Raw genomic sequence first — 25,900 nt, 5'->3', positions numbered from 1 at the left:
CAGATTACAACAGGAATGAGCGGGACCTCTATATTTACCAGTAAGATGACAATGATCCCTAACTTTAGACTCCTCAATTTCCCCCTCACAAATATGACAGATATTGTTCTTTCTAAATTCTAATTTTTCTTCTTCGGTTAATTTCATCGGTTCATTTGTTTCTTTCATTAATTTAGTTAGTCTTATACAATCCTTTTCTAATCGTTTTACAAACTCTTGTGAAGCTTTTTTTCCACTATAATGTTCAAGTTTATTATACTTTTCTCCAACAGATGATTTGATATAATAACAGAAACCACAAGGAATATGTTTTTGATATTTATTTGTATATGATTCTTTTGGATTAGGAGAAGCAGTATTTATCTTTTTTAGGATACATTCAAAATCAGCATATATCACAAATGGGTGCATGATAGATTTATTAGAATCTTCAAAAGAAATCTTTTCACCAGGTTTAGGCATTGTAATTACAGCTGATTTATGATTACTGCAATATTTTGAATGTTGTTCTAATCGTTCTTTTGTATGAAATAAATTAAGACATCGCTTACAAGGATATATTTTGTTTGCTGTTCTGAATACCTGAGAAGAGATTAATCTTGATAAATTATTGATGTATTCTTCTTCTTCTTCTTTCGGCTGCTCTCGTTAGGGGTCGCCACAGCGGATCATCCGTATGATCCGCATAGTGATTTGGCACATGTTTTACGCCGGATGCCCTTCCTGACGCAACCCTGGTCGTCTCTTACGACACAGGGATATGGTACACCTATTTTAACCGGGGTATACACCGGCCCAGTATACTGGTACTCATTTCGCCGACCACGGAAGGATGACAGGCTGAGTCAACCCCCTGGTGTATTAATTCAGTGGCCCAACGGGGCTTGAACTCAGGACCTTTTGGATCCCAAGCCGCTGCCCTAACCACTGCGCCAACACCAGGCTTCAAATTATTGATGTATGTATAATGTGAATTCTTTCCAATACTAAAATATAAAAGATCAATGTGTGTTTCTTCATTTTTATACTTGTTTGAAATTTTTAATATTTGAACTTTGTTTGTATCCGTTAATCCATATACATTAATAGAAACATTGTTCTTTTTCTCAAATTTAGGAATATCTGTTAGTGGCATTGGGAATTTAAAATCTTTAATGTCCAAGGTATTCTCATATTTCATATATTGTTTTACTCTTTCTGAATTACAATTTGGTGGATGAAAGTGAGCAAGAACAGACCAGAGAACATTTATTATCATTGTTCTTAATATTAACAACTGCCTTCTTTAGTTTTATTTCTTTTGGTAATTCAATATAAGAAGAAGCTTTAAGAGGGTTTGATTTTAGAATGTGTATATCTAAAAAGATTATTTTTTAAAAATATGAAATCCACTTCCTACCACTGTATTATCAACATCCTCCTCTTGTCTTGATAGTTCTTCATAAACCCCACTATTCAAAAAATCTTGAAATGATGTTATAAAATGAAGATTTGTTCTTCATCTTGTCTTTTCATATTCATTTTCACTCCCATATAAAACTTTAAAGTTTTCATTTCTTTTAATGTCTTTCAAATAACTTTTTCAACATCAGGTTTCACTATTTCAATTGATTCAGCTATTGATGATGGACCGGGTTCTCCAAATTGAAAAATCCTTATTTTTATATGCCCTTTAAATGCCCCATCAGTGTTTTCAATATAATAGTCTCCCTTTACTTTCAACTCATTTTTCTTGTGTTTTTGTGATTGAAGATGTCTATTATAACTACTCTTCAAAACATCCTTTGAGCAGATATCACAATGTTTTCTTTCCAACTCAAGGAGATATTTGATGAAATAGATTAAATGTGTGTTTGTTGGTTCGAAGGTGTTTTTATGTTTATATTTGTGATTACAAACATCGCAGTACGTTGTATTCACCATATTTATATAATAAAACTTTGCTTAAACTAAAATTTTCTTGATGAAAATTTCGTTTAATTTATAGGTGAATCTGTGCTTAAAACCATTTTATCCTCCAACATTTTTCACTAAATAAATGCAATGTTTCAAGACACAAAAGACAAGTTTCAATCAATCTCTTCATTTGTAAAAGATACTGAGAAATGTGTCAAGGATGTAAAATTGAACAAAGATAAATATAACAACTATTGGATAAAAACAATTATGGTGAATAATATGAGTTCTTCAATTTCCTTCAGTAGAAGGGCATTTAATATATCTGGAAGAACATCAATTAAAGTATCTCTAACAAAAGTTTCTCCTCTCCTTCTGGTAATATATTCAAAACTAGAAAAAGCAATGAAACAAGAAAAAGTATCAAAAAACAAAAACCTTATGGATGAAGCTTTCGAAAGAAAAGATAAGACCATCTGTAATATGCAAGGAGAAATTTGTATTTTTTTCAACAACCCTAAAGATGTAAATCCTGATGAAATAAAGGATGTTAATATATCAAGTGAAATGACATTTCCTTCAATTGTAGTTAAGGATCATTTTAAAATTACCTTTAAGAAAAAAATGTTGTCGTTGAATCTGGTAATGAAAAAAAAGTATATAGATATCGATGGTAATATTATTAAATATGAGTCAATATGCAACTGAAAGTATAGATGAATTTCAGTTTAAGTAAAGTTTTGCTTTATAAATATGCTAGACTTCCCTGATTCTCCATATGACAAATTTGAGAATTGTCCTGCGTGTGAAAGACGGGGATTAAACAGAGTCAAAAGCCTCTAAACAATGTATATTCTGTGATTATCTTCTAATTAATGATAATAAAAAATTTAAATAGGAAAATAATTATTTTAGATTTACACCAAAAATGAATTACTTTGCAAGATTGATTAGAGAAATAAATGTAAAGTATGAGGGTGATAACACACCTTTCCTTACAAGGGAAGAAACTGAATGTATTAGCGAAATGTTCAAAAGATTGTTGTTATATATTATTCATGGATGTGATTTTTCAGGGAAATATCAACACAAGATATTGCATAAATAAAATAAAGGATTATCTTGAAATTAAACCTGAACTTAGGATAAAATATAGAATTTCTAAAAAAGCCAATAATAAATTAAATAACCTGTTTTCCAAATGTATAAATGAATGATTTTTTTTACCCATTTGGGAAATAAATTTTAACAATCATAAAAATCTTCCAAATTCATTAAGATATCTCATAGTTGGTTCAAGCAGATGTGGAAAAACCTGCTTACTTTTGAAGCTGCTCCTGACTCCCAACTTTTTAGATAATGATAATTTAATAATTTTCACAAAGTCGAGTTTTCAACCAGAGTATCAACTACTCTCACAAGGTTTTAATGCTGGTCTTCAAAAAGAAGATGTAATCGGATTATTTCAACTTTAAAAAAAAAACCTAAATGATTATAACATTGAAGATATAATTCAACTATTTTGTGATACACAGAGATGTAAAAAGAAATCAAAACCGATAACTTGTATTCTTTGTGATAATACAGATGATATCCCATCTCCCCAAGATTTGGATAAATCAAAAAAGAACCTCGTTATCTTTGATGATTGTGTTAATGAGAGAAACCAAACGGTAATAGACAGCTACTCCACAAGAGGGAGACATTCTTCTTGTAATTGTATTTATCTTCGTCAATCGTACTTTCAGCTTCCTCGTCGTTCCATCAGAAACAATGCTAATACTTTTATTTTATTCAAGTTAAATTCAATAGATATAAATAATTTTTGGAGAGATAATTGTTCTACATTATGTAGTAAAAAGAAATTTGGGGATTACATGAAGCACATGACTGAAAAATATAAATATATTGTTGTGAAACAAGATGAGATATTAAGGGATATATTTTATGTTTTATAAACAATTACATATATAAATGACAACTATTATTATAAATCTTGTGGGTAAATCTGCTTCTGGAAAAAAATTCATAAATCAAGGTTCTTGTGTAGTACAAATGAGAATATTGTAAATTTACTTAAAAAACACCCCATGATACGCATTGTATCAACAACAATTGGAGCAATAAGACCTGGAGAAGTAAAAGTTGAAGATTATCACTATATTTCAGTGGAGGAACATATGCGATTGAGGAATGAAGGTCAAATATTTGAGGTTTCTCTTGGTACAAGAAAATATTCACATTGTAAGATTGAGTTAAGGAAACTAAAATCTGGTGGTCTTGGGATATTAGAAACTAATCCAGAAGGAACGAGACAAATTATTAAACATCTGAGCGGAGTGAAGATTTTATCATTCGGTTTTGATGTTGATGAAGAAACTCAACGCAAACGTATGAAAAGCAGAGATGCAAGTATTAGTGAAGAAGAAATTACAACTCGTATTAATGTTAATAAGGAATTTGATGAAATATTTAAAGAAAAGGATTTATTTGAACACATCTACTTGGATGATGAAGAAAAGGAAAATTTCCCTGTTGATCTTTACAATTCATTAAATGATATTTTCCAATAAATAAATGGATGCGAAAGAAAGAACAAGAAGATTTAAGGAACATCAAGAGTTGGTTTCAAAAGTTGTAAAACAACAGGAAGACATAAAGAAGAAACGCAGACAGAAACTAACGGGTGAAGAAGCATTTGAAAGAAAACAAGAGAAATTTTTTAAACCACTTTTAAAAACTTCCCAAGAAAAATTATAGATGTTTCCACAGTTCCCACAATAAAATATACTCCAAGAAAGCTCCAAATGTTAAAAGATTTCAGTCAAATGACGTAGGAAGAATTAGAGCATATAGGAGATTTAGAATATGATGATGAAGGATTATTTCAACAACTGGAAGAGATGAATCGACCCCCTGATTATATTGTGAATGCTCTTCAACACAATGAATATTCAGCGGATTCAAAAACCAAAGCAGGACTCATTCCAACAGAACAACCAGCAATATTTCATCTTGTTCAAGAAAAGCAATTGATATTTAATGATGAATTAAGGGTCTTGAGTTCTGCTCAACCTCCTGTCAAACTAACTCTGAGATGAATGTTTCTTCTCACAAAAGATGGAAGACAAGGTTCAACTGTGAGGGATGAATCAAAGTATATTGATAAACCATTGGATATGAAAAATAATGATGATAAAGTATATATTGATATGCTGAACTCTGTTGATTATAGGGTTATTCTTTCTGGTAAAAGTAGGAAGAAGGAGAAACACATTATTCAGGCTATAAGTATCCTTGGTTCAGGTGTTAGTTTTCTTCCAAATGACCCATCACAATTAGTTAATAGACTGTTATTGTTGTTAGGCAGTAAGAAGGCTGCAAATAATTGTTTTAATGAAGCATCAGCCATTTTAGACCAGTTGATGAACATGAAAATAATTAATAAATATCAATATGAAGACAGTTTATCTCATTAAATAAGATGAGAAGCACAATCCTGAGTTTTAATTTCACAACAAGCGACCACACATCTTCATTCCCATACCCACTACAACTTGACACAACAAAAGAATATGAGGCATCTTTATTGTCCATGGAAACTTATAATACCTTATTTAATATAACTGATAAAAATGACAAGTTTAGTTATAATCCCGGAAGTGGATACAAAACGATAAGTCTCACCCGGAGCATATGAGATTTCTCAAATATCTTCCGAAATTGCTCGTCTTATGAAAGAACAGGGTGATGAACCAAAAAATAGTTAGACATTCAAAAACATACTTCAAAATCAACGATAAAAAACTTAAAAATAACTACAAGGTTGATTTCACAATTGATAATTCATTTAGAGAGTTATTGGGTTTCTCCTCAAAAAAGATTGAAACTAATGGGATGTTGTACAGTGATAATGTCATTCAAATATCCTCAGGAATAAACTCGGTATTAATTCACTGATTTGATTGATGGTGCTTATAATGATGGAATAAAAACAAATACAATATTTTCATTCAGTGCATACTCAACCCCAATTTGTTGTAAATTCAATATGGAACCCAAAAATTTGGTTTATCTCCCTGTGTCAGGAAAAAACATACACAGAGTAAATTTTAGGATAACTGTCCAAGATAATCGTATGATTTCTTTCAATGGAGAAGTTATATCCATCAGAATTCACCTACGTGAAGTTTTCCAATAAATAAATACGATGGTTATTGTGAGGAAACACGAGTTGGGAAAATATAAAATAATTACAGGGGATGGGATGTTCCTTTCCCCATACTACAAGGGTGAAGGTATGTATCTTGGTAGAGGATACTATAAACCTAAGAGACAAAGGGGTGTTGGACATCAATTTAGAGGAGATGGGATAATTGATACTTTAATGGGTATTGGTTCAACTATTCTTAAACATAGACCAAATTGGTTCAACTGCTTCTGCTGTGGGAAATGTAGCAGGTGCTATAAAGAGCATAAAAGATGCCCAAAAGGAATCTCATAAATTACAAGCAATTAAAGAAATTAAGAAAGGCAAAACTCAGTTGTCCCCCCCAAGAACGACAGAAAATAATTCAAATACTTGGGTCAGGGTTTCAAAAGTTTTAACATCTTTTTTCCAAAATAAATACAAGTATGGAAGCAATTGATAGTATCTATGATTTGGATGATTCCATTGTCATCTCAAACTCCTCTAAAAAAAGAATACTTCAAGGTAAATGCAATAACTGAAACAGACTGGAATACAAATGGTACAAAAAGTTTTGAAATAAATAATCAACAAACCTATTTGAATCTATCCGAAAGTTTCTTGTGTAAATTTACATTCACTAAGGCTAGGAATAACACAAACGCTACACATGTAAATTATTTCTTCTGGAAAATGTTTGATAGTGTTCGTTTGTACATTGGAACACAAGAAGTTGAAGCGGTTGATTATGTCTCTGCTGTATCTGAAATGATGAAATTTACACTCTATACATTCAGTGATAGAATGGGAAAGGGGTCTGTCGAAGGTTTCATTCCTTGTATGTCAACGGGAACAACCACAGACGCTGGATATTCTCAAAGGAAAGGAGCGTATAATGATGATACAAAAGCAGTTAATAGTTTTACTGTGGCAGTTACTCTTAAAGGTATATTTGGATTTTGTGATCATGATAAAGTTCTGTATGGTCTTAAAATTAGATTTCAACTCCAAAGGAATGATAATTAAAATAGATTGCTTTTTGGTGTTGGAAATGCTTTTGGTGAGCAGAATAAATTTGTAATTGATGAAATGAGTTGGTATATTAGTGAATATACTCCTAATCTTAAAACAGAAGAGATGTTGAATAGAAGACTTAACTCAAAGAAACCACTCAGTCTATCATACCTCAAAAGAAGATGTCAACACGTTAAACTCAACCAAACCACTTACACGTGGAATTTGGGTGTTCTGGAAGGAAAGCCACGATTTCTGTGGATAATTTTTAAAAAGCCAGATGGTGATACTGCGACTGATAAGAATAATGCATTGAGTGATAATGCTAAGGTGAAACAACTTCACGTTTCTCGAGATGGAACATTTTATCCACGAGATAGATTGGAAATTAATTGGGAAAAAATGATTTTGCTGAAGCATACAAGTCTTACCAAAAGGTGTGTGAAAGTAATGGAAATAAAGAACCTATTTTGGATATGACAGCATTTAAAAGTTTGTATACAATCTATGCGTTTGACCTGAGCGCTCAAAAGGAAACTATAAAGTCGAATCGAGTGGATACTTCCCTATACATTGAAAGAGGAGAGAGTGAAGAAGTTGATGCATATTGTTTGCTTTTGGAAGAAACAGAATTGCAGATTAATACAGATAATGGTGTTATGATTAGTCTCACATAATTTTTTGTTAAGTAAATGAGTGGCAAAGTACCAACTGGGGTATATGTTAATCAAATCAATCTTCATAAACTATCATCTTGTGTTCAAAATCAAAAGCCTTGTACGATTAACGTTAATACAATTCAGAGAAAAGGAGCAGTAAGAATTGATGTTTTGCTCACAAGAGAACAGGTTAAAATCTTGAATGATACTGGCTCACTTAAAATTAAAATGACAAAACCAATGTTGAAAAAATATTCAATAAGAGAGACGAGTGGAGGATTTCTCCCATTTCTAATTCCTTTATTTGCTGGTTTAAGTGCGGTTGGAGCATTGACGGGTGGTATTTCAACAGCGGTGAAAACTGCCAATGAAAGGAAGGCTCAACTCCAGGCTCAAAAAGAATTGGAAAGACATAAAAAAGAGTTGGAGAAACAAATTAGTGGAAGTGGTGCAATTGTAGATTTTTCTGAAAAACTTGAGGGTCTACCTGATAAAGCGAGATTGTTAGTTGGAGATATGCTTTCTTCTATCGCACAAGCAGGTGCAAAATTAACTAAAAGAGGTAATGGATTATATCTTTCTAATAAATAAATGAGCATTGATGAGTGGTTTAAAGAATTTGGAAAGAATACAACATCAAATTTACAACTTGTCAAATATTGTAAGAAATTAAAAATTCATAATGTGGTTATTTGTATGAGGGATGAATTAACAAATGTGCTGAAACATACAAAGAATATTATTATGAACTTAGAAGATAATAATGGGAACGGTTCTCATTGGGTTTGTATTTTTAATAGTCAAGACAAATATTATTTCAATAGTTTTGGTCTTCAACCACCTGCTGAAGTTATAAAATTCTTACAGAATGGTGTTTATCAAACATTTCAAGTCCAAGAATTAAATTCCAAGTGTTGTGCTCAATTATGTATAAATGTGTTATTTCAACTCAACAAAAATTAAAAATTTTATGGCATTATTTTTAATCTAATATAAATGACTTGTGTTGGTAAAGATGGTTCTGTCTTTGGTGTATCCCAAGAACTGGATATTGATTTATCAAATTATTACACAAAGGCACAGGCTGAACGACATAAATATAATATAATCAAAAATATTAATATTAAAAAATTATCCAAGCCCGACTGACGCGAATGACTTGGTGAGATTCAGCGAGTTATCACAATATATATCCTTAAATAAAAAGGCCGTGTATTCCAAAGATACAGAAGTGTTGATTTTATCTCCAGGTCAGAAAGAATTCACAGTTCGAATTAAAATAAATTTTTATAAAGAAGGGCGTATCGTTTGTATGAGAATAGAACAATGGGGGTATGATGTGAATGATTTAGGGTATAATTGGTCATTTAAAATTGACCTGGAACAATTAAATCAGTCTCGTAAGGAAGAATATTATCCACTTGTTAAAGAGAATGAGTTTTGTGGAAGCATGATTAGTAAACAACAAATAAAAGAATTTAATAATGGTAAATATAATAATGGTTTTGCCATAGTTTATATCATGAAAACAGGATTATATATAATAAGTAAGGAAATACAAAATGATTTAACTATGGGGAGGTGTTTCATGCCATAATATTATTCTAACATTTATTTCTAATACATAAATGACAGCAAGAAGGCTTCAAGAAAATTATCATTTCTGTGTCCAAGCATACCTTCAAGAAAAGGGTATTCGGTATTTTAATATGTTCTACAACATAAGAATGTGGTATTTTCAATAAAAGATTGGCATTATGCTGATGTTGATAAACCAACAACTTTAGATTTATTTAGAATGTTAAATAATGAAAAAATTATAAAGTTAAAAAAGGTAAGGCTCTTTTAGAAATTTTATTGGTTTCTTGTTGTAAAAAAAAATATTTTGGATACAGGAATAACAAGAAATCCTGATGAATATATGTATGATATTCTATGGGGTGTGAGCGATTCAAGGATAGTAAGGGACGAGGAAGTTGAAGAGAGAGAAGGAGGAAAAGGAGAAGAGAGAGAGAAGGAGGAGAGGCAGAAGAAAGAGAAAGAGGAAAGGGAGAAGAGAGAGAAGGATAGAGAGAAGGAGGAAAGAGAGGAGAGGGAGGAAAGAGCGAGAATGAATAAATATGAAAATGTGGAAACCAGTGAGATTAAAAAAAGATTGGTGGTATTACAGAAAATAACTCAACCCACGAGGAGGAAAACAAAGAATTGACAAGTCTATTTGCAATACTTTCGACATCGACAAGATATTCATTTTAATTCAAGTTTTTCGTTTTTTTTCTTAAATAAATGGAGGAGAGAGTGAAGGCATTTCTAAGAATTCTTTATGTTTTAAAAATTAAGATTCAAATGTGCATGTTGGAAACTAAAAAGGTTTTTGCACTCTGCAGGAATTTTTCTCATAAATAAATGAGTTATTGTCTCAAATGTAAAAAGAAAACCAATACTAAAAATATTTCATATTAAAAGTAAAAATAACAGGGTTATACAAAAAGGTATATGTTCGGTGTGTGGTTAAAAAAAAAACTATTTATCTCCAAACACAAACGCGGAGGAGATATACAAAAGTTTTTATCAGGAAGTGAATTTACAACTACTGGAATACCAGGGGAATTACATCTTCCAGGGTATTCTTTCTGTGGTCCAGGTACAAACTTGGATAAAAGATTAGATGAGACAGACAATCCTAAATCATGGAGTAAACCCAGCAATAGAGTTGATGAAGTGTGCATGAGACACGATATTGATTATGGGAATATACCACAACTTTGGAAGAAAAGCATGAAGCCGATAGAGAAATGTTGTATAATTTGTCTCTGATACAAAATCCAACCTTGAGAGAAAAAGTTGATCAGTTCATCGTGAAGAGGATGATCAGTGCTCAATTGAAACTTGGACTTGGAAATTCAAAAAAACTTATAGGCTCTAATGATGTCATTAAGACTGAAGAGCAATTAGCTGATGAATTGCATAAACCAATATTCACAAAGTTTCGTAGAAGGAAGGTTTATTCCAAGGAAGTTGATTATATCTGGTCCGCTGATTTGATTGAACTCAATGATGATAAGGGGTAGAAGTATGCTTTAACCGTTATTGATTTGAGAAGTAGATACGCATGGGTTGTCCCTTTAAAAACCAAAACAGGTAATACTCTTATGTTAGCCTTTCAACAGATATTTCATAAAAGTAAGAGAAAACCTAAAACATTGTGGACTGATGAGGGTAGAGTTTTATAACAAGATATTTATGAATTTTCTAAAAAATAACAGCATTACATTATACAGTACCTTTAATGAAGGGAAGGCAGTTGTTGTTGAACGTTTTAATCGTACCTTAAAAGAGGCGATATAAAAAATTCACAGAAGTCGGTTCACACCAATGGTCATCTTTTATTCAGGATATTGTGGATAAGTATAATGACACAATTCACACGTCAACGAATATGAAACCATCACAAACATTTACAAAATTAAAATATGAAAAAGAGCTTAATGTCAGAAAACCTAAGTTCAAAGTTGGTGATATCGTAAGAATATATAGGTGGAAATCTCATTTTGTAAAAGGTTATATTAAACGATGGACGAACAAGCTTTTTAAAATTGTTTATGTAGTAGATACGGTTCCTTGGACTTGTAACATATATGATTTAGAAGGGGAAGAGATTTTCGGTTCATTTTATTCACAGGAATTACAAAAGACAAAACTAAGCAGATAATACCCATGGGAGCAATGCGTTGGTCCTTCACTCCCTCCTACTATACACCGTTGTGGACACTCAAGGGCCAAGTCCGAGGTGTATAACAGTATATAATGTGTGTGAAGGGGGACGTTCTTAGATCTGTGAACCCAAACACAGAATCCTCAACTGAATAGTCAAGGCTTAACTTTTGTTTGGTGTGTGTGTGTGTGTGTGTGTGTGTGTGTGTGTGTGTGTGTGTGTGTGTGTGTGTGTGTGTGTGTGTGTGTGGTGCAATGGGAGCAATGGGTTGGTGCTTCATTCCCTCCTACTATACACCGTTGTGGACACTCGAGGGCCAAGTCCGAGGTGTATAACAGTATATAATGTGTGTGAAGGGGGACGTTCTTAGATCTGTGAACCCCAAACACAGAATCCTCAACTAAATAGTCAAGGCTTAGCTTTTGTTTGTTGATGTGTGTGTCCCAACCCTCACATTCAAAATCTCAACCCCAACCCCCCAACACAATGTCTTTTTCAAAATGAGATTTCCACCTATATATATTTTTTACGTTTTTTTTCTCTTCTTCCAATTCTGTCTTTTAAGGCTTTCAGGTTTGATGATGTAGAAAAGGGGAGTAAGCCTGCACTTTCTTCCCAGAACTAACAAGATATATATTTTTTTATGTTTTTTTCTCTTCTTCCAATTCTGTCTTTTAAGGCTTTCAGGTTTGATGATGTAGAAAGGGGGAGTAAGAACTTTCTTGATAGGTTTAGATCCCAAAGAGTGGTAGCATTTCAAGTCTCCAAAATAAACCCAACTTTCCAAGGTATAACCACATTCCTGTTGAGTTTCCAAGATATGTATCACATTGTGAGTTATCAAGCCAGAACCCACATTTCAAGTCTCCAAAAATATAACCATCTATCCAAGACTCCAAGGTAGAATCACAATTTCCAGAAATATTGTGGGTTTCGGTGATAGATCTCACATAGTACAACTGTGGATCATCAAGGAAAACTCCATTTTTCCAATTTTTATGGGTTTCAGTGATAGATCTCACATAGTATAACTGTGGATCATCAAAGAAAACTCCATTTTTCAAAATGTCTGAAATTTGTGAGTCTCCAAGGTAATACTTGTATTCTGGCTCATCAAGGTATAACTTATTCAGGGGGTTTGTCTTGATGACTCACAATGAGTACTATTGTTGCAAAACTCTTTTTCAGGATTTTGCTGGTCTCCAAGGTATAACTCTTTGGTTGGGTCATCAAGGACGAACTCGTTCTGTGGGTCTTGGTCGCTCATTAGGTCTTCAACCAAGCCAACAATTTCGCCCCAAGTTGTAGCAAAAGCAGTATTTTCATTTCGTATTTCAGATACAATTTCCTGTGAGAGAAAATAATAATGTATTAATTAAATGATTTAATTATTAAATGAGTATGCTTCATTCAAACTTTGAAAATAGGAAAATAAAATCTTACCTCAACAGATAAGAGGTTTGAATCCAGTTCATCAACTTGAAGGTTTAGTTCCATACAAGTAGTTGATCACCAAGGAATCCCAAAGTCATCCCACTCAAGGCCTAGCTCGTTCTGTGGGTCTTGGTCACTCACAAGGTCTTCAACCAAGCCAACAATTTCGCCCCAAGTTGTGGCAAAATCGGTATTTTCAGATACAATTTCCTGTGAGAGAAAATAATAATGTATTAATTAAGTGATTTAATTATTAAATGAGTATGCTTCATTCAAACTTTGAAAATAAAATCTTACCTCAACAGATAAGAGATTTGAATCCAGTTCATCAACTTGAAGGTTTAGTTCCATACAAGTCGTCGATCTCCAGGCAAGCACACAGCACACCATTGCCAGCAAAAAGAAATGTTTAAAATGGAGCCTGGGCTTGAGGCTTTTGTAGGGAAAGACTGGTGGGTGTGGTTTCCTTTGGAAATTCCCTGGGCAAGCCTTCGTTGGGAAATTTTTCAAAACCATAATATGCTAGAATTTTCTAGTCATTTCTTTGTGAGTCAGAGATGAACTGGAAATGATGTAAGAGTAGGTGGGGCTTAGGAAAAGTGGGCGTGGCTTACAAAATTCCTCATTAAAAGTGGGTGTGGCTTATGAAAATACCTCATGGGAAGTGGGCGGGGCTTAGGAAAAGTGGGTGTGGCTTGGGAAAGTGGGGGGGGGCTTATAAAAATTCCATTAACAAGTGGGTGGGACTTATAAAAAGTAGGCGTGGCTTAACAAAAAATAACCTGTGGCTCAGGAGGTGGTGAAACAAGAGCATTAAGAGAAGTTTATCATTTCGTAATGGCACAAAAGGGGTATCTAAAAAAATATAAAGATTCAAATCTTTTGTTTTTAAATATTTTAGATGGGGATTATTGTGCAAAGAAAATTAAACTATTGAAGGAATTTGAGAATGAACAAATCTTTATAGGTTCAATGAGTGAGGTGATATAAACAATATGCATTGGTTATTTGAAAAAGTGTCCCTTGGCTTACATGTTTCAGATATTTCTTTAGAATCACCTTTAACAAATCACATTACTACTTTACTACTTGAACAAATCTTTATCTTATTGCATTGGTTATTTGAAAAAAGTGTCCCGTGGTTAAAAGGGGAGACAAATAAATATACCTTGGGATAAAAAGGGGGTTTACTTTTTAGGGGAAAAAAAAATATGAATCACTGAAAATCCCCCATTCATTTACATGGGGAAAAGTGAGCCAGAATCAGTATATTCACCCTACTAGAGTATATGCATTTTTATTTGTTGTTGCATGAGATATATATATATTTGCGAATTCGCGCCCGCCGGCGTGCGAACGGCCACGTGACTCTAATCGCGACACGTCGCCCACCGGACGGACAATTCTGTCGTGACCCTCTCGGACTAACGCCGGGAGCTAGTCACGGGTGGGCCTTTCGGCCTCACCACGATCGTGCCAATCGGCCACCCGCGTGGGATAGGGTTGTTTGCCAAATTCGACCTCCCTAAGTACCCACGCGGATGATAGACCGGGCGATCGCACCTCGCCGCAGGTCGACTCCGGACACGGGCCGCTTAAGTGATCCGTTCTGTGCTATCGGGATAACCGAGCGGTGTTATCGTCGGCCTCGACGGTTCCGATTAATTATCGGGCGTATTAAGCCAACGACGAACCCGTTACGTGAAGCAAGATGGAGATTCAATTAAAGAAAAGACTGAGCGAAACGGGAAAACAGTTCAACATAATGCACATTTATTCCGTGGCACACAGAGAGCACACATATACAGCCATACAGAATGCACATATATCAATTTAAAACAACAACAACAACAACAATGCAGAGCTACGACCGACTACGCCAGCACACGGCAACACTTAACAGTTTCACTTCACCAGACTGGCGCCGACACACACGTTTACACCAAACCCCAAAAGAAAATGGAAGTGCGACTTCCCTGATCCCGTTGTCTTCCTTCTGTGACCGTAACTCCGAGCCCCTCCAGTGTGCTCCGCGAGCTCGTGCCGCATGTCGCTCGTGTGGTCCGCTCGACTGTACGGACGGGGTTTTGGAGAACCGGACGGGGCTTGTTCGGCGCTGTTTTCCGCGCTCGCGCACGGTTCAAAGAAGCAAGGCAGGAACCACAAGCTCGCGACTCGAGCCAGAAGACGACCATGAAGACCAACCCTCACTCCAACTCTCGACCAACAACCCTCAAGGTCCGTCCTGTCCGCCTTTTGTAGCGCGGGGCTCCGCCCTTCGCTCCACCCCGTTTTCGGCCCCACCTCCCTTCGAGCTTCTTGGAGAAGCCTCTCGAAGGGGGGCGTGACCTCTCGCTTTCCCTCCACCCCGCGCCGTGCGGGGGCCGGGGGAGCCGGTCTTGGATCAGAGCCAGGGAATTATTCCCCCAAAAAGAGGCCCCCACCCTTTCTCACTTTGACCCCTGCATCGCCCCTCCTCCACACCGAGCGCGGAGAACCTCGACGGGAAAAACAGGTGGGAAAACCCCCGAGCAGAGTTGTTGGTTTTTGTTTGTTCCCGGAGATCATAACCGCACAGGGCCTACTGAATGGCGAGTGGCGAAGATGTGGTAGCATTGATGGTGGAGGTGGCGTGGTTGTAGTGTGGTTGGCGCCGTGGTGGGGATGGCGTGGTTGTTGAGATGCTGTTTGTTTGAAATAAAAGAGAGAGAAAGAAAAACGACTAACTCAAAGCGTCGCAGCCCGAATGGATCACATAAATTCCCTCTATACAACGGGTTTGGGATAACTACACATGTACTTAGAGATATCTCACCTATGGGACCTGAATGGTGGTTTGCGAATTTCCACAACCACAACAATATATATATATATATATATATATATATATATATATATATATATATATATATATATATATATATATATATATATATATATATATATATATATATATATATATATATATGTGTGTGTGTATATATGTATTCACGAATGATTCCTTGGATTTGTCAGACATTTTTCAATCTCCAGCAGAGTAAAATTCTGCGGTTTTCAGTGCTCGAGATTAAGTAGGGAGATCAGTGTAGAGAGATTGAAAACATGTCTAAAGTTTAAGTCCATTGACTTTGCTTTGCTGGTATGGAAATTGTTTCTGCATTACGTAGAGTGAGCTGCCGGAGTTGGACCAAGACAATGGTGGGACAACAGAGTCAGTTCGTGAGCAAGAAATGAAGTGGACAGATTTGTCCCTTCCTCTCCAGGATGGTGCGACCTCTTCATCTCTCTCTCTGGAATGAACAACCGCACCCCTTCCTCGCCATACTGTAAACGCTGTTGTGTTGTGCAAGATGGACTCTCACTGTTTATTCACAGCAATGGTTCCTTTTTCTTTTTCCAGCATATTCTTTGACTTGACCTTTTGGCTTGAGTATTATGGCTGAGTTTCCCAGACAGTCCCCCCTCTCCTTTCTCCCTTCCCTTATGCATTGCTTCCCAAAATGTTACTTCGTTTGATCACAATGTTGTTACTTTGCAATGCTGTAGAGTTGGCACGTAAAAACATTTTTGCTTTGAAGGAATTTTTTTTATTGAATGCCCATGACATGACCATGGGTACCCCATGCAAGGTTTGGTGGAGGTTGGTCAAGCCATTTTGGATTCGATAAGCAACGAACAAACAGATCCACGACATTGCCTTATTTTGAATTCCCACCAATGAATGCTGGCAGACAAGACGCCAAGTTTCACATCCGTCGGAGGGACGGCACGTACATTGATCAATTACCTTGCCTGTGAAACACTGGGATGACGGTTTTTATAGCTGGGTTGGGATTCAAACCCAGGCTAGACAGCTGAGAGGTGAGTGTACGTAACTCTCTGCCATTCTGCCTGCTCATGGATGCACTCTGCATTGTAATGCTGGTATTGGCATCTAAAAGGAAGAGATGGAATGCCTTTCGTTGTGCCCTTTCGTGTGTAATTTGTACTCTTGGAATCTTCATTTGATGTTTGAGTTTTATGTACATGTTGACCCTGTTGATATTTTAATAAACTAAAATTTGTGAATCTTAGCTTGATTTGTTAGATGTATGCATGTGCAGAAGTTGATTTTTATGCATGAACTTGCAAAAGTACCTGTCGCTTTGCTGATGGGTTTAAACAAAAGACAAGATGTTGTACTTCAAACATTCTGTTCTATTCACCCTATCTTTTGCCGAAACATCTTCCATCTGCTTGGAAGTCGGCTAACATCACCTTCATCAACAATCTTTGCTGCTCATACACAACGTGAGTAAAAATCACTTCCACTTCACTGTGAAGGTCAGGGTTGGATGCTTTGGTTTCAACCTCCACTTCACATGAATGAAATGAAACATTTTGAAGATTTCAAAAGGATTGCATTCTCATTCGGATTTCAACATCACCATAATACATATTGTTGTGGTTACCAGATTCGCAAACCACCATTCAGGTCCCTTAGGTGAGATATCTCGGTAAGTATATGTGTAGTTAGGCCCAAACCCGTTGTCTAGTGGGAATAAATGTTATTCATGCGTGCTGCGACTCTTCAGGATAGCCGTTTTTCTTTTACTATCTTTAATTTGGACCAACCGCCATTGTTACCACCACCAGTCACAACATCAACCACCAACCACAACGCCGCTTCACCACAACCGCCACGACCTTCACGTCACACCTCGCAACCGTCGCATCGCCACCGTTCTTGCGCCGCTTGTGGGTGGACTCGTGCAGGGCGCGCGCCGAACAGCGTGTACAAAATCACGGATTTTGTGCTTCAAAAAACGGATCAAAAACGACACACGCCCACTTTTTGCCGTCCAATCGGTGAGCGAGGGGCGAATTGGCCCCGCCCCCAGGGCGTTGGAGGGCGATCGATATATGCAAATTTATGGATCAAAAAGCATTCACGCCCACTTTTTCTCGGGCCAATGGGGAGCGAGGTGAAAGGTCGAAGGGAGGGGGTCAAAGATGAGAGGGCGAAGTCACGGGGCTGATATAAGCGACCGTGTTCGTCAGTCCAGTAGTAGGAGAGTCGAAAACAGAGTCAAGACTTCGCGGGCGGTGGAGTTGGCAAGAAGGAGCTGGTCGTCGTGTGCGTTGGAGTCGGAACGGAGGGGACGGAGCCGTGGAGAGGCGGCGAGGGCAGACGAGGGGGTGCTCGCGTCGTGCAGGGAGCTGCACCCCAGGGAGGCCGACAGCGCGACCTGGCCGAGGTGGAGACGCTCGTTGCGGGGCAATAAAAATCCTCTAGACCCCGAGCATCAGCAACCCCCTCCTGTTTCCCCCCGCGCTGAGATAGTGCGACCAAGGGGGCCCCTTTCCCACCCCCTACCAGACACTGCCCGCGGAGTTGAGGCACCATCGCCGCTCCGCGTCTCATCACCAGACGGGTAGGCCCGACCCGGTCTCGGCCTCAGGCCCGCCTCATCCTTGAGGGTATTCTTTTCCTTGGTTTTGGGTATGTGTTGTCGGCGCCGTCTGTGAAGTAAAATTGTATAAGTGTTGCCGTGTGCTCGGTAGTCGGATAGCTCTGCATTGTGTTTCTCTTTTATATTTGCTTTTTGTGTAATATTGTGTTTCTTCTCCTTTTCTGTGTGCTTTTGGTGGAATTGAATATATGTGCTTTCCGTTCATCGCGAATAAATGTGCTTTGTGTTGAACTGTTTCCCGCTTCGCTTCGTCATTTCTTTCTTTGAATCCTCATCTTGCTTCACGTAAAGGGTTGGTAGTGGGCTGAATACGCCCGATAATTAATCGAACCGTCGAGGTCGACGAATAACACCGCTCGGTTATCCCGATAGTACGGAACGGGTCGCTTAAGTGGCCCGTGTCCGAAGTCGACCTGCGGCGAGGTGCGATCGCCCGGTCTACCCTCCGTGTGGGTACTTAGGTAGGTCGAATTTGGCGAGCAACCCTATCCCACGCGGGGGCTGATTGGCTCGATCGCGGTGAGACCGAAAGGTCCACCCGTGACTGGTTCCCGGCGTTAGTCCGAGAGGGTCACGACTGGATTGTCCGTCCGGTGGGCGACGTGCCGCGATTCGAGTTACGTGGCCGTCAGCACGCCGGCGGGCGCGAATACCGTAACACTGGTGTCAGGAGTGGGATACAAATTCATCGCCCTCCTCGCGGCACTGGTATCGGAGAACAGGAAAACGGGCTCTCCTGTCTCCGGCTAAATTCACGGGAATCGGTCCAGGGGTGAGAGAAGCGACCCCCGATTCCCTCCAAATTACGAGCGAGCTAAATTAACCCTTTAAGAGAAGCAAGATGGCGTCTCAAGGTGAGCGGGAGCCGGGGGTATTAGAAATGTATATGTGTAGTAATGTAGGATCCATGGCTCAGGATGAAAACCCCGTGCAGGAAATGTTAATTGTACAGGAAAACGAACTCGCCCAACTGAACCCAGAGCCCGAAATAGGTGCAGCAGCGGCCGCGGTGTATGACACCTCCCCTCCCCCTCTCCACCAAAACCTCCCGATTCTTGCCGAATCGGCTCACCCAAGCGCACCCGACATGGCCCAGCTATTCGCCATGCTGGCGGCAATGAACAAGCAAATGGAAACGAATGCGCATGAAATGAAAAACAAAATGAAAGGCATGACCAAACAAATAATCGAAAAGATGGATGCAAACACAACTGAATTTATAAACGAAATGAAAGGCATGAACAAGCAAATGAAGGAAGAAACGAAAAAGCTGCGGGGTGAGACGCAGAACATGGGCCGATGCCTGCAGGCGGGCATGAAGGCCGTGACAAAGGAAATAATAATAGTTGAGACAAGGGAGGTAAAGGGTGAAGAGGTGACCGAGTTGGCAGAGACACGGGAGACAGAAAAAATGGAGAGACTGTACGATGAAGACGGGGTAAGTGACGCACACACACACACGGAGGTAGTGGAGGATAATGGGGGTGAGCTGGCGGACTGGGTAGAGACCCAGTGCGAGCACCTGGATGGCCTCCTCCAGGAACGAGGGGAGGGAGTATTCCCCCTTGAGGCGAGTCACGACCAGGTGAGTTCGGTCGTGCTTTGCGAGGTTGAGGGGAGGAGTGCTGCGAACGGGTGCTTGGAGAGCTTGGGGGGTATAGAGGCCCCAGAGACCCCTGTGGGGACACGAATCCCCAGTGTGGTTGTCCCTGTGTGTGTGGTGCAAGGTGCGAGTGCGTCCCCGTGTGTGGAAGCGACCCCGTGTGTGAGTGGTGTGGTGGCGATGGTGCCAGGGTACGTGCTTCCCAGCACGCCGTGTGTGAGTGAGGCCGTGTGTGTGGATGAAACGGCCAGTATGAGTGAGGCACCGCGGGTGAGTGCCCCCGCGTGTGTGAGTGAGGCACGGAGTGTGGATGAGGCACCGCGGGTGAGTGCCCCCGCGTGTGTGAGTGAGGCACGGAGTGTGGATGAGGCACCGCGGGTGAGTGCCCCCGCGTGTGTAAGTAGTATGGTTTGTGTGAGTAGTGAGGCACGCGTGAGTGAACGGCCGAGTGCAAGGGAGACCGTGTGTGTGAGAGAGCGGTATGTGAGGGAGATGTCGGTTGGCATGCGGGAGCACGCAGCCGCGTCTCCCGGTGTGAGTTTAATGGTGTGGACTGTGTGCGTCGTAACACGCAGGTGTGCGTGGGTGGAATGGAGGCGACGACGGCGACATGGGAGAAACGAAAGCCGAGTAGCGGCTGTGGTCGTTTCGGGGACCGTGCCGGGTTCACCCAGCAGTGAGCACGCGGTTCGTGCTGTGAAACGCACAGACCGCCACGTACTCGCTTGCGAGAGTGAAGTCCCGGTCCGGAAACGCACGCGGTGGATTTGCCGATCCCGCGGACGGACAAAGTTTAGGCAGGTAAATGGATTTGGACCGGACGGGTTCTCCACGCGATCGTGTGTGTTAAGCTCCAACGGGCAAAGCACATGTGTTCGCGTGGGGAACCCCTCGAGACGTGGGGCTTGTTTTTTTTTTGCGCACGGTGACGTCATGGCTGCACGTGTGGTTGGAATCCGGCAGGAGGGGTATCTCTGCCGGATGGTACCGTCCAAGGAGGGACGAGGAACACGTGCAGCTGCATGACGTCACGGGCAGGTGTAAAGTGCGCGAGCTCTGAGTTGCCGCGCAGGTGCTGCGCATAAAAAAAAAAAAGAGAAAAAAACAAGCCTCACTTTCGGGTGCACAGGATTCCTGGGCAAGGGGTGGAAGACCCCCTTACCCCTGGGCACAGGATGGAAACTAGTTAGGGGGAAGGGTTAGCTTAGCTAGACCGACTTCATGGGGCAGGGGTAAGTCCTCATGGAGTCCGTGGAATGGATTAGTTAGAGGGATTGTAGCCAGATTTAGGTTGGGAAATAAAATGATTTTATTTGAGGACATGGACAGACTTGTGAATGTGTAGAGGGGACGTAGCTTAGCTACGTAGTGTTAAAAGGAACGTGCTGTAGTTTAAGGGATGACGTGGGAGCACGAGTTAGTTAGGGGATGTAGTTAGGAGGATGGCAGAGTTCAGCGGTGAATGTGTTGAAGAGTTGGTGAGTTGTGAGGCATGTGCTTGGTGAGTGAGTGAGGCCAGCGGGTCTGTGTGTATGGAGTGAATGGGGAATGCATGGTGCGATGAGTGATTGGGGGGAGGAGTGACTCCCGCCCAAGGGACCCCGGGGTCAGTGTAGAGTGAGTTAGCTGGGTTAGTCAAATTGAAAAATGGAGGTCGTTTTGTTGTTGGTGGGAAAGTAGGCTCGAAACCCATTTGGAGGGGTGCAGGAGCCCTGTTGACTGGCTTGGGAGCGTGGCTGCGAAAGGTGAGTATCGCTGAGTGGGTACCCCGGGCACCAGGCTAGTCGGCCGTGGTAGGCCAAGGGCCCATGGGGGGCCGGGATAGCGTAGTGGGCACGGGTGCGCCTGCTTGGTGCGGGGGCCCGGGGCGCCATTAGCCGCGTGGGCAGTGTTGTGGGCACGGGTGACCCTCGGAAAGGGGCCCGGGAGGCCGGCCTGCCACGTGTGCGTTTCAGGGGAGGTGCCATGGGGGGAACTCCCCGGTGTTAGGGAGCTGGTAGGCTCGGAGCAGTGTAGTGCCCGGGGGTGCCATAGCGGGAGAATCGGCAGAGGGTCGTGCCTGCCAAAGGGAGCCACGTGTCCCAGCCAGGAGACCGTGTGAGGGCACGGAGAGAAAATTGGGGGCGAGGCCCGAAATTGTGAGGACACCAACACAGGCGACGGGAATCTGGGTTGTTAGAACCAATAGTTTAAGCGAGAGGCGCTTGTTGAAAGCCCCGGGGTAGTTTAACAGTTAAATGGTTAGGGTAGATTAGGAGATGTACCCCTCCGCACCATCCATCCCCTCGCTGTCGTTGTGGGCCGCTGGACCCACTTTGGGTTAGATCGCCGAACTCTGGGGAGGCCATTCTGAGGCTTCGTTGGGCCTCGACACAGGACGTTAGCTCTCCCTTGTTCCCCTCCGGGAAGGGAACGTAGGGGTTGGGAGTAGGCTAGGTGACAGGATAGGTTAGCCGAACAAAGACGATAAAGGGGGTTAGGGGACGATTTATAGTGGGGAAGTAAAAATAAAAACAACAAAAAAATAAGTTGGGGCTAAATTGGGGTTTGACAAATTAAGGGAGTGGGTATGTACAGTGACAGACAAAGGCGATAGGTTGGGAGGGAGACAGGAAGGTAGGTCCGAGCCCGCCTTCCAAGTGGCCAGCACCACCGCACTCCCTCCACCAACCTCCACTGAACGGCAAAGGCTGGCCAACTTCTTCGGCTGGCCGTGTTTTGCTTCAAGGCGGAGGCCGGCCAACTTCATCGGCAGCTGTTGTTTTGCTGCAAGGCCTGTGCCATCGGCTGGCCGTGTTTGCTTCAAGGCCTGTGCCGGCCAGTTCGTCTGCAGCTGCTGTACTTCAAGGCCTGTGCCGGCCAGTTCATCTGCCGGCTGTGTTTGCCTGCAACGGTCTTCTTCTGCGGGCTGTGTTTGCCTGCAGCGGCCTTCTTCTGCGGGCTGTGTTTGCCTGCTGCCTTTGCCATGCCATGCCCACTGCCCACGTTCACCAGCCCCGTTCAATTTTTGCTTTGCCCCCCCTGTTCATTTCCATGTGCGCCAGGATCCGCAAGGCAACAGTTTGCAAGCTGCGAGAACTGCCCTGTTGGCAGCTACAACACGGGCCTGCAGTGGCGGCCCGTGCACAGTGTTTGTGTCCATCCATCCATTCGTTGTGTTCATTGCGTGTGCCACTTGAGCTGGCACGGAGACTGCATTTGTGCAGCCCATGCACCGTTGTGGTTCACTGCATTCAGTTCAAACCATTCATCCATCCATTCGTTGTGCTCATTGCGTGTGCCACTTGAGCTGGCACGGAGACTGCGTTGTGCAGCCCATGCACCGTTGTGGTTCACTGCGTTCAGTTCAAAAAGGAAGGCCTTGGACTGCGTGTGAGCAGCCAGCCACGTTCCCTGTCGCCTGCATTGTTTGAGCCAGAGACTGCATGTGAGCAGCCTGGCTCCCTGCTAACTGCTTTTCTTTTGCAGAGTTCAGTGATCCTGGGCCATGGTTTAGTGTAAAATTTGTAAGTTAAGGTTAAGATGTACTGTAAATATGAGTGCGCCCCCGGCATGTCTGTCTTAGCGCCGGCAATTTTATTTAAGTCGTCCGTGTGAGTGAGTTTGTTTAGGTAGTTACGCAGCCCTCAGGTTATTTATTTTGGGGACACGAATACCATGAATGTCGCACTCAGGGATCCGTAGGTAAAATGTACTAGGGGAAAACTACACATGATGGCACACAAAAATTTGACGACTCGGGACAAGTCTGTAAAAAGGGGAGGGGGTAGTGTTGTGGTTACCAGATTCGCAAACCACCATTCAGGTCCCTAAGGTGAGATATCTCGGTAAGTATATGTGTAGTTAGGCCCAAACCCGTTGTCTAGTGGGAATAAATGTTATTCATGCGTGCTGCGACTCTTCAAGATAGCCGTTTTTCTTTTACTATCTTTAATTTGGACCAACCGCCATTGTTACCACCACCAGTCACAACATCAACCACCAACCACAACGCCGCTTCACCACAACCGCCACGACCTTCACGTCACACCTCGCAACCGTCGCATCGCCACCGTTCTTGCGCCGCCTGTGGGTACCGGCGTTGGACTCGTGCAGGGCGCGCGCCGAACAGCGTGTACAAAATCACGGATTTTGTGCTTCAAAAAACGGATCAAAAACGACACACGCCCACTTTTTGCCGTCCAATCGGTGAGCGAGGCGGGTGGCCCAACCCCCCAGGGTGTTGGAGGGCGATCGATATGTCTGGAAATTTATGGATCAAAAAGCATTCACGCCCACTTTTTCTCGGGCCAATGGGGAGCGAGGTGAAAGGTCGAAGGGAGGGGGTCAAAGATGAGAGGGCGAAGTCACGGGGCTGATATAAGCGACCGTGTTCGTCAGTCCAGTAGTAGGAGAGTCGAAAACAGAGAGTCAAGACTTCGCGGGCGGTGGAGTTGGCAAGAAGGAGCTGGTCGTCGTGTGCGTTGGAGTCGGAACGGAGGGGACGGAGCCGTGGAGAGGCGGCGAGGACAGACGAGGGGGTGCTCGCGTCGTGCAGGAGCTGCTGCACCCCAGGGAGGCCGACAGCGCGACCTGGCCGAGGTGGAGACGCTCGTTGCGGGGCAATAAAAATCCTCTAGACCCCGAGCATCAGCAACCCCCTCCTGTTTCCCCCCGCGCTGAGATAGTGCGACCAAGGGGCCCACCACCCCTACCAGACACTGCCCGCGAGGCCCGCGGAGTTGAGGCACCATCGCCGCTCCGCGTCTCATCACCAGACGGGTAGGCCCGACCCGGTCTCGGCCTCAGGCCCGCCTCATCCTTGAGGGTATTCTTTTCCTTGGTTTTGGGTATGTGTTGTCGGCGCCGTCTGTGAAGTAAAATTGTATAAGTGTTGCCGTGTGCTCGGTAGTCGGATAGCTCTGCATTGTGTTTCTCTTTTATATTTGCTTTTTGTGTAATATTGTGTTTCTTCTCCTTTTCTGTGTGCTTTTGGTGGAATTGAATATATGTGCTTTCCTTTCATCGCGAATAAATGTGCTTTGTGTTGAACTGTTTCCCGCTTCGCTTCGTCATTTCTTTCTTTGAATCCTCATCTTGCTTCACGTAAAGGGTTGGTAGTGGGCTGAATACGCCCGATAATTAATCGAACCGTCGAGGTCGACGAATAACACCGCTCGGTTATCCCGATAGTACGGAACGGGTCGCTTAAGTGGCCCGTGTCCGAAGTCGACCTGCGGCGAGGTGCGATCGCCCGGTCTACCCTCCGTGTGGGTACTTAGGTAGGTCGAATTTGGCGAGCAACCCTATCCCACGCGGGGGCTGATTGGCTCGATCGCGGTGAGACCGAAAGGTCCACCCATGACTGGTTCCCGGCGTTAGTCCGAGAGGGTCACGACTGGATTGTCCGTCCGGTGGGCGACGTGCCGCGATTCGAGTTACGTGGCCGTCAGCACGCCGGCGGGCGCGAATACCGTAACAATATTATCAAGCTAAACGTTTATATATGATTTGTAATACCGGCTACCACCTGGGGTGCTGTATACACATTTACAGAGAATTGGGGGGGTCTCCCCCCTGCACCCATTCCCCTCGACACCTTGAACCCCTCCTCCAGATATGCTACACAAACAGACACCACACTTGGGGTACCCTTTGGCCACATGCAAAATTTGGTTACATTTGGTGCAGTAATTTTTTGAAATGAATTTGGTCAATTTTTGAAATGTGCACCCATTGGTTGTGGTTGGATAGCTGTGTGGGGGAAAAATTTATATTAATGTATTTTAAATTGTAACAAATGGAGTTTCAGAAATGTAACTTTTATGCTGCAAGTTGAATTGGCTGTCATTTCTGGCCAAAAGACTTTTGCCCTAAATGATAAGAAATGTGTTGTTCTGGAGCAGAGTGACCGAGCTGATAAATGAATCTTTGCTTAGAAATGTACGAAGTGGCTTT

The 25,900-nt window shown here is 41.7% G+C and overlaps 1 protein-coding gene across 5 annotated transcripts in view; it reads left to right on the top strand.

Annotated features, from left to right (window-relative positions):
- The window catches only part of ANAPC13 (anaphase promoting complex subunit 13), a 34,278-nt gene extending 17,303 nt beyond the window's left edge, over window positions 1-16,975 (top strand). For all 5 annotated transcript variants that reach the window (XR_015061096.1, XR_015061095.1, XR_015061094.1 and 2 more), the window contains one exon: window positions 16,075-16,975. Coding sequence is in view for 1 of the 5 variants with exons in the window: in XM_085892814.1 (XP_085748940.1) it covers window positions 16,075-16,206 (132 nt within the window). In the remaining 4 variants the exon portion in view is untranslated. The remainder of the gene's footprint in view (window positions 1-16,074) is intronic.
- Window positions 16,976-25,900: the final 8,925 nt, after the last annotated feature.

The sequence above is a fragment of the Eptatretus burgeri genome, chromosome 1 (genome assembly GCF_056783735.1).
Source record: "Eptatretus burgeri isolate ZD-2024b chromosome 1, Ebu_testis_v1, whole genome shotgun sequence".
NCBI lineage: Eukaryota > Metazoa > Chordata > Myxini > Myxiniformes > Myxinidae > Eptatretus > Eptatretus burgeri.
This window is presented reverse-complemented; position numbering and strand designations above follow the sequence as displayed.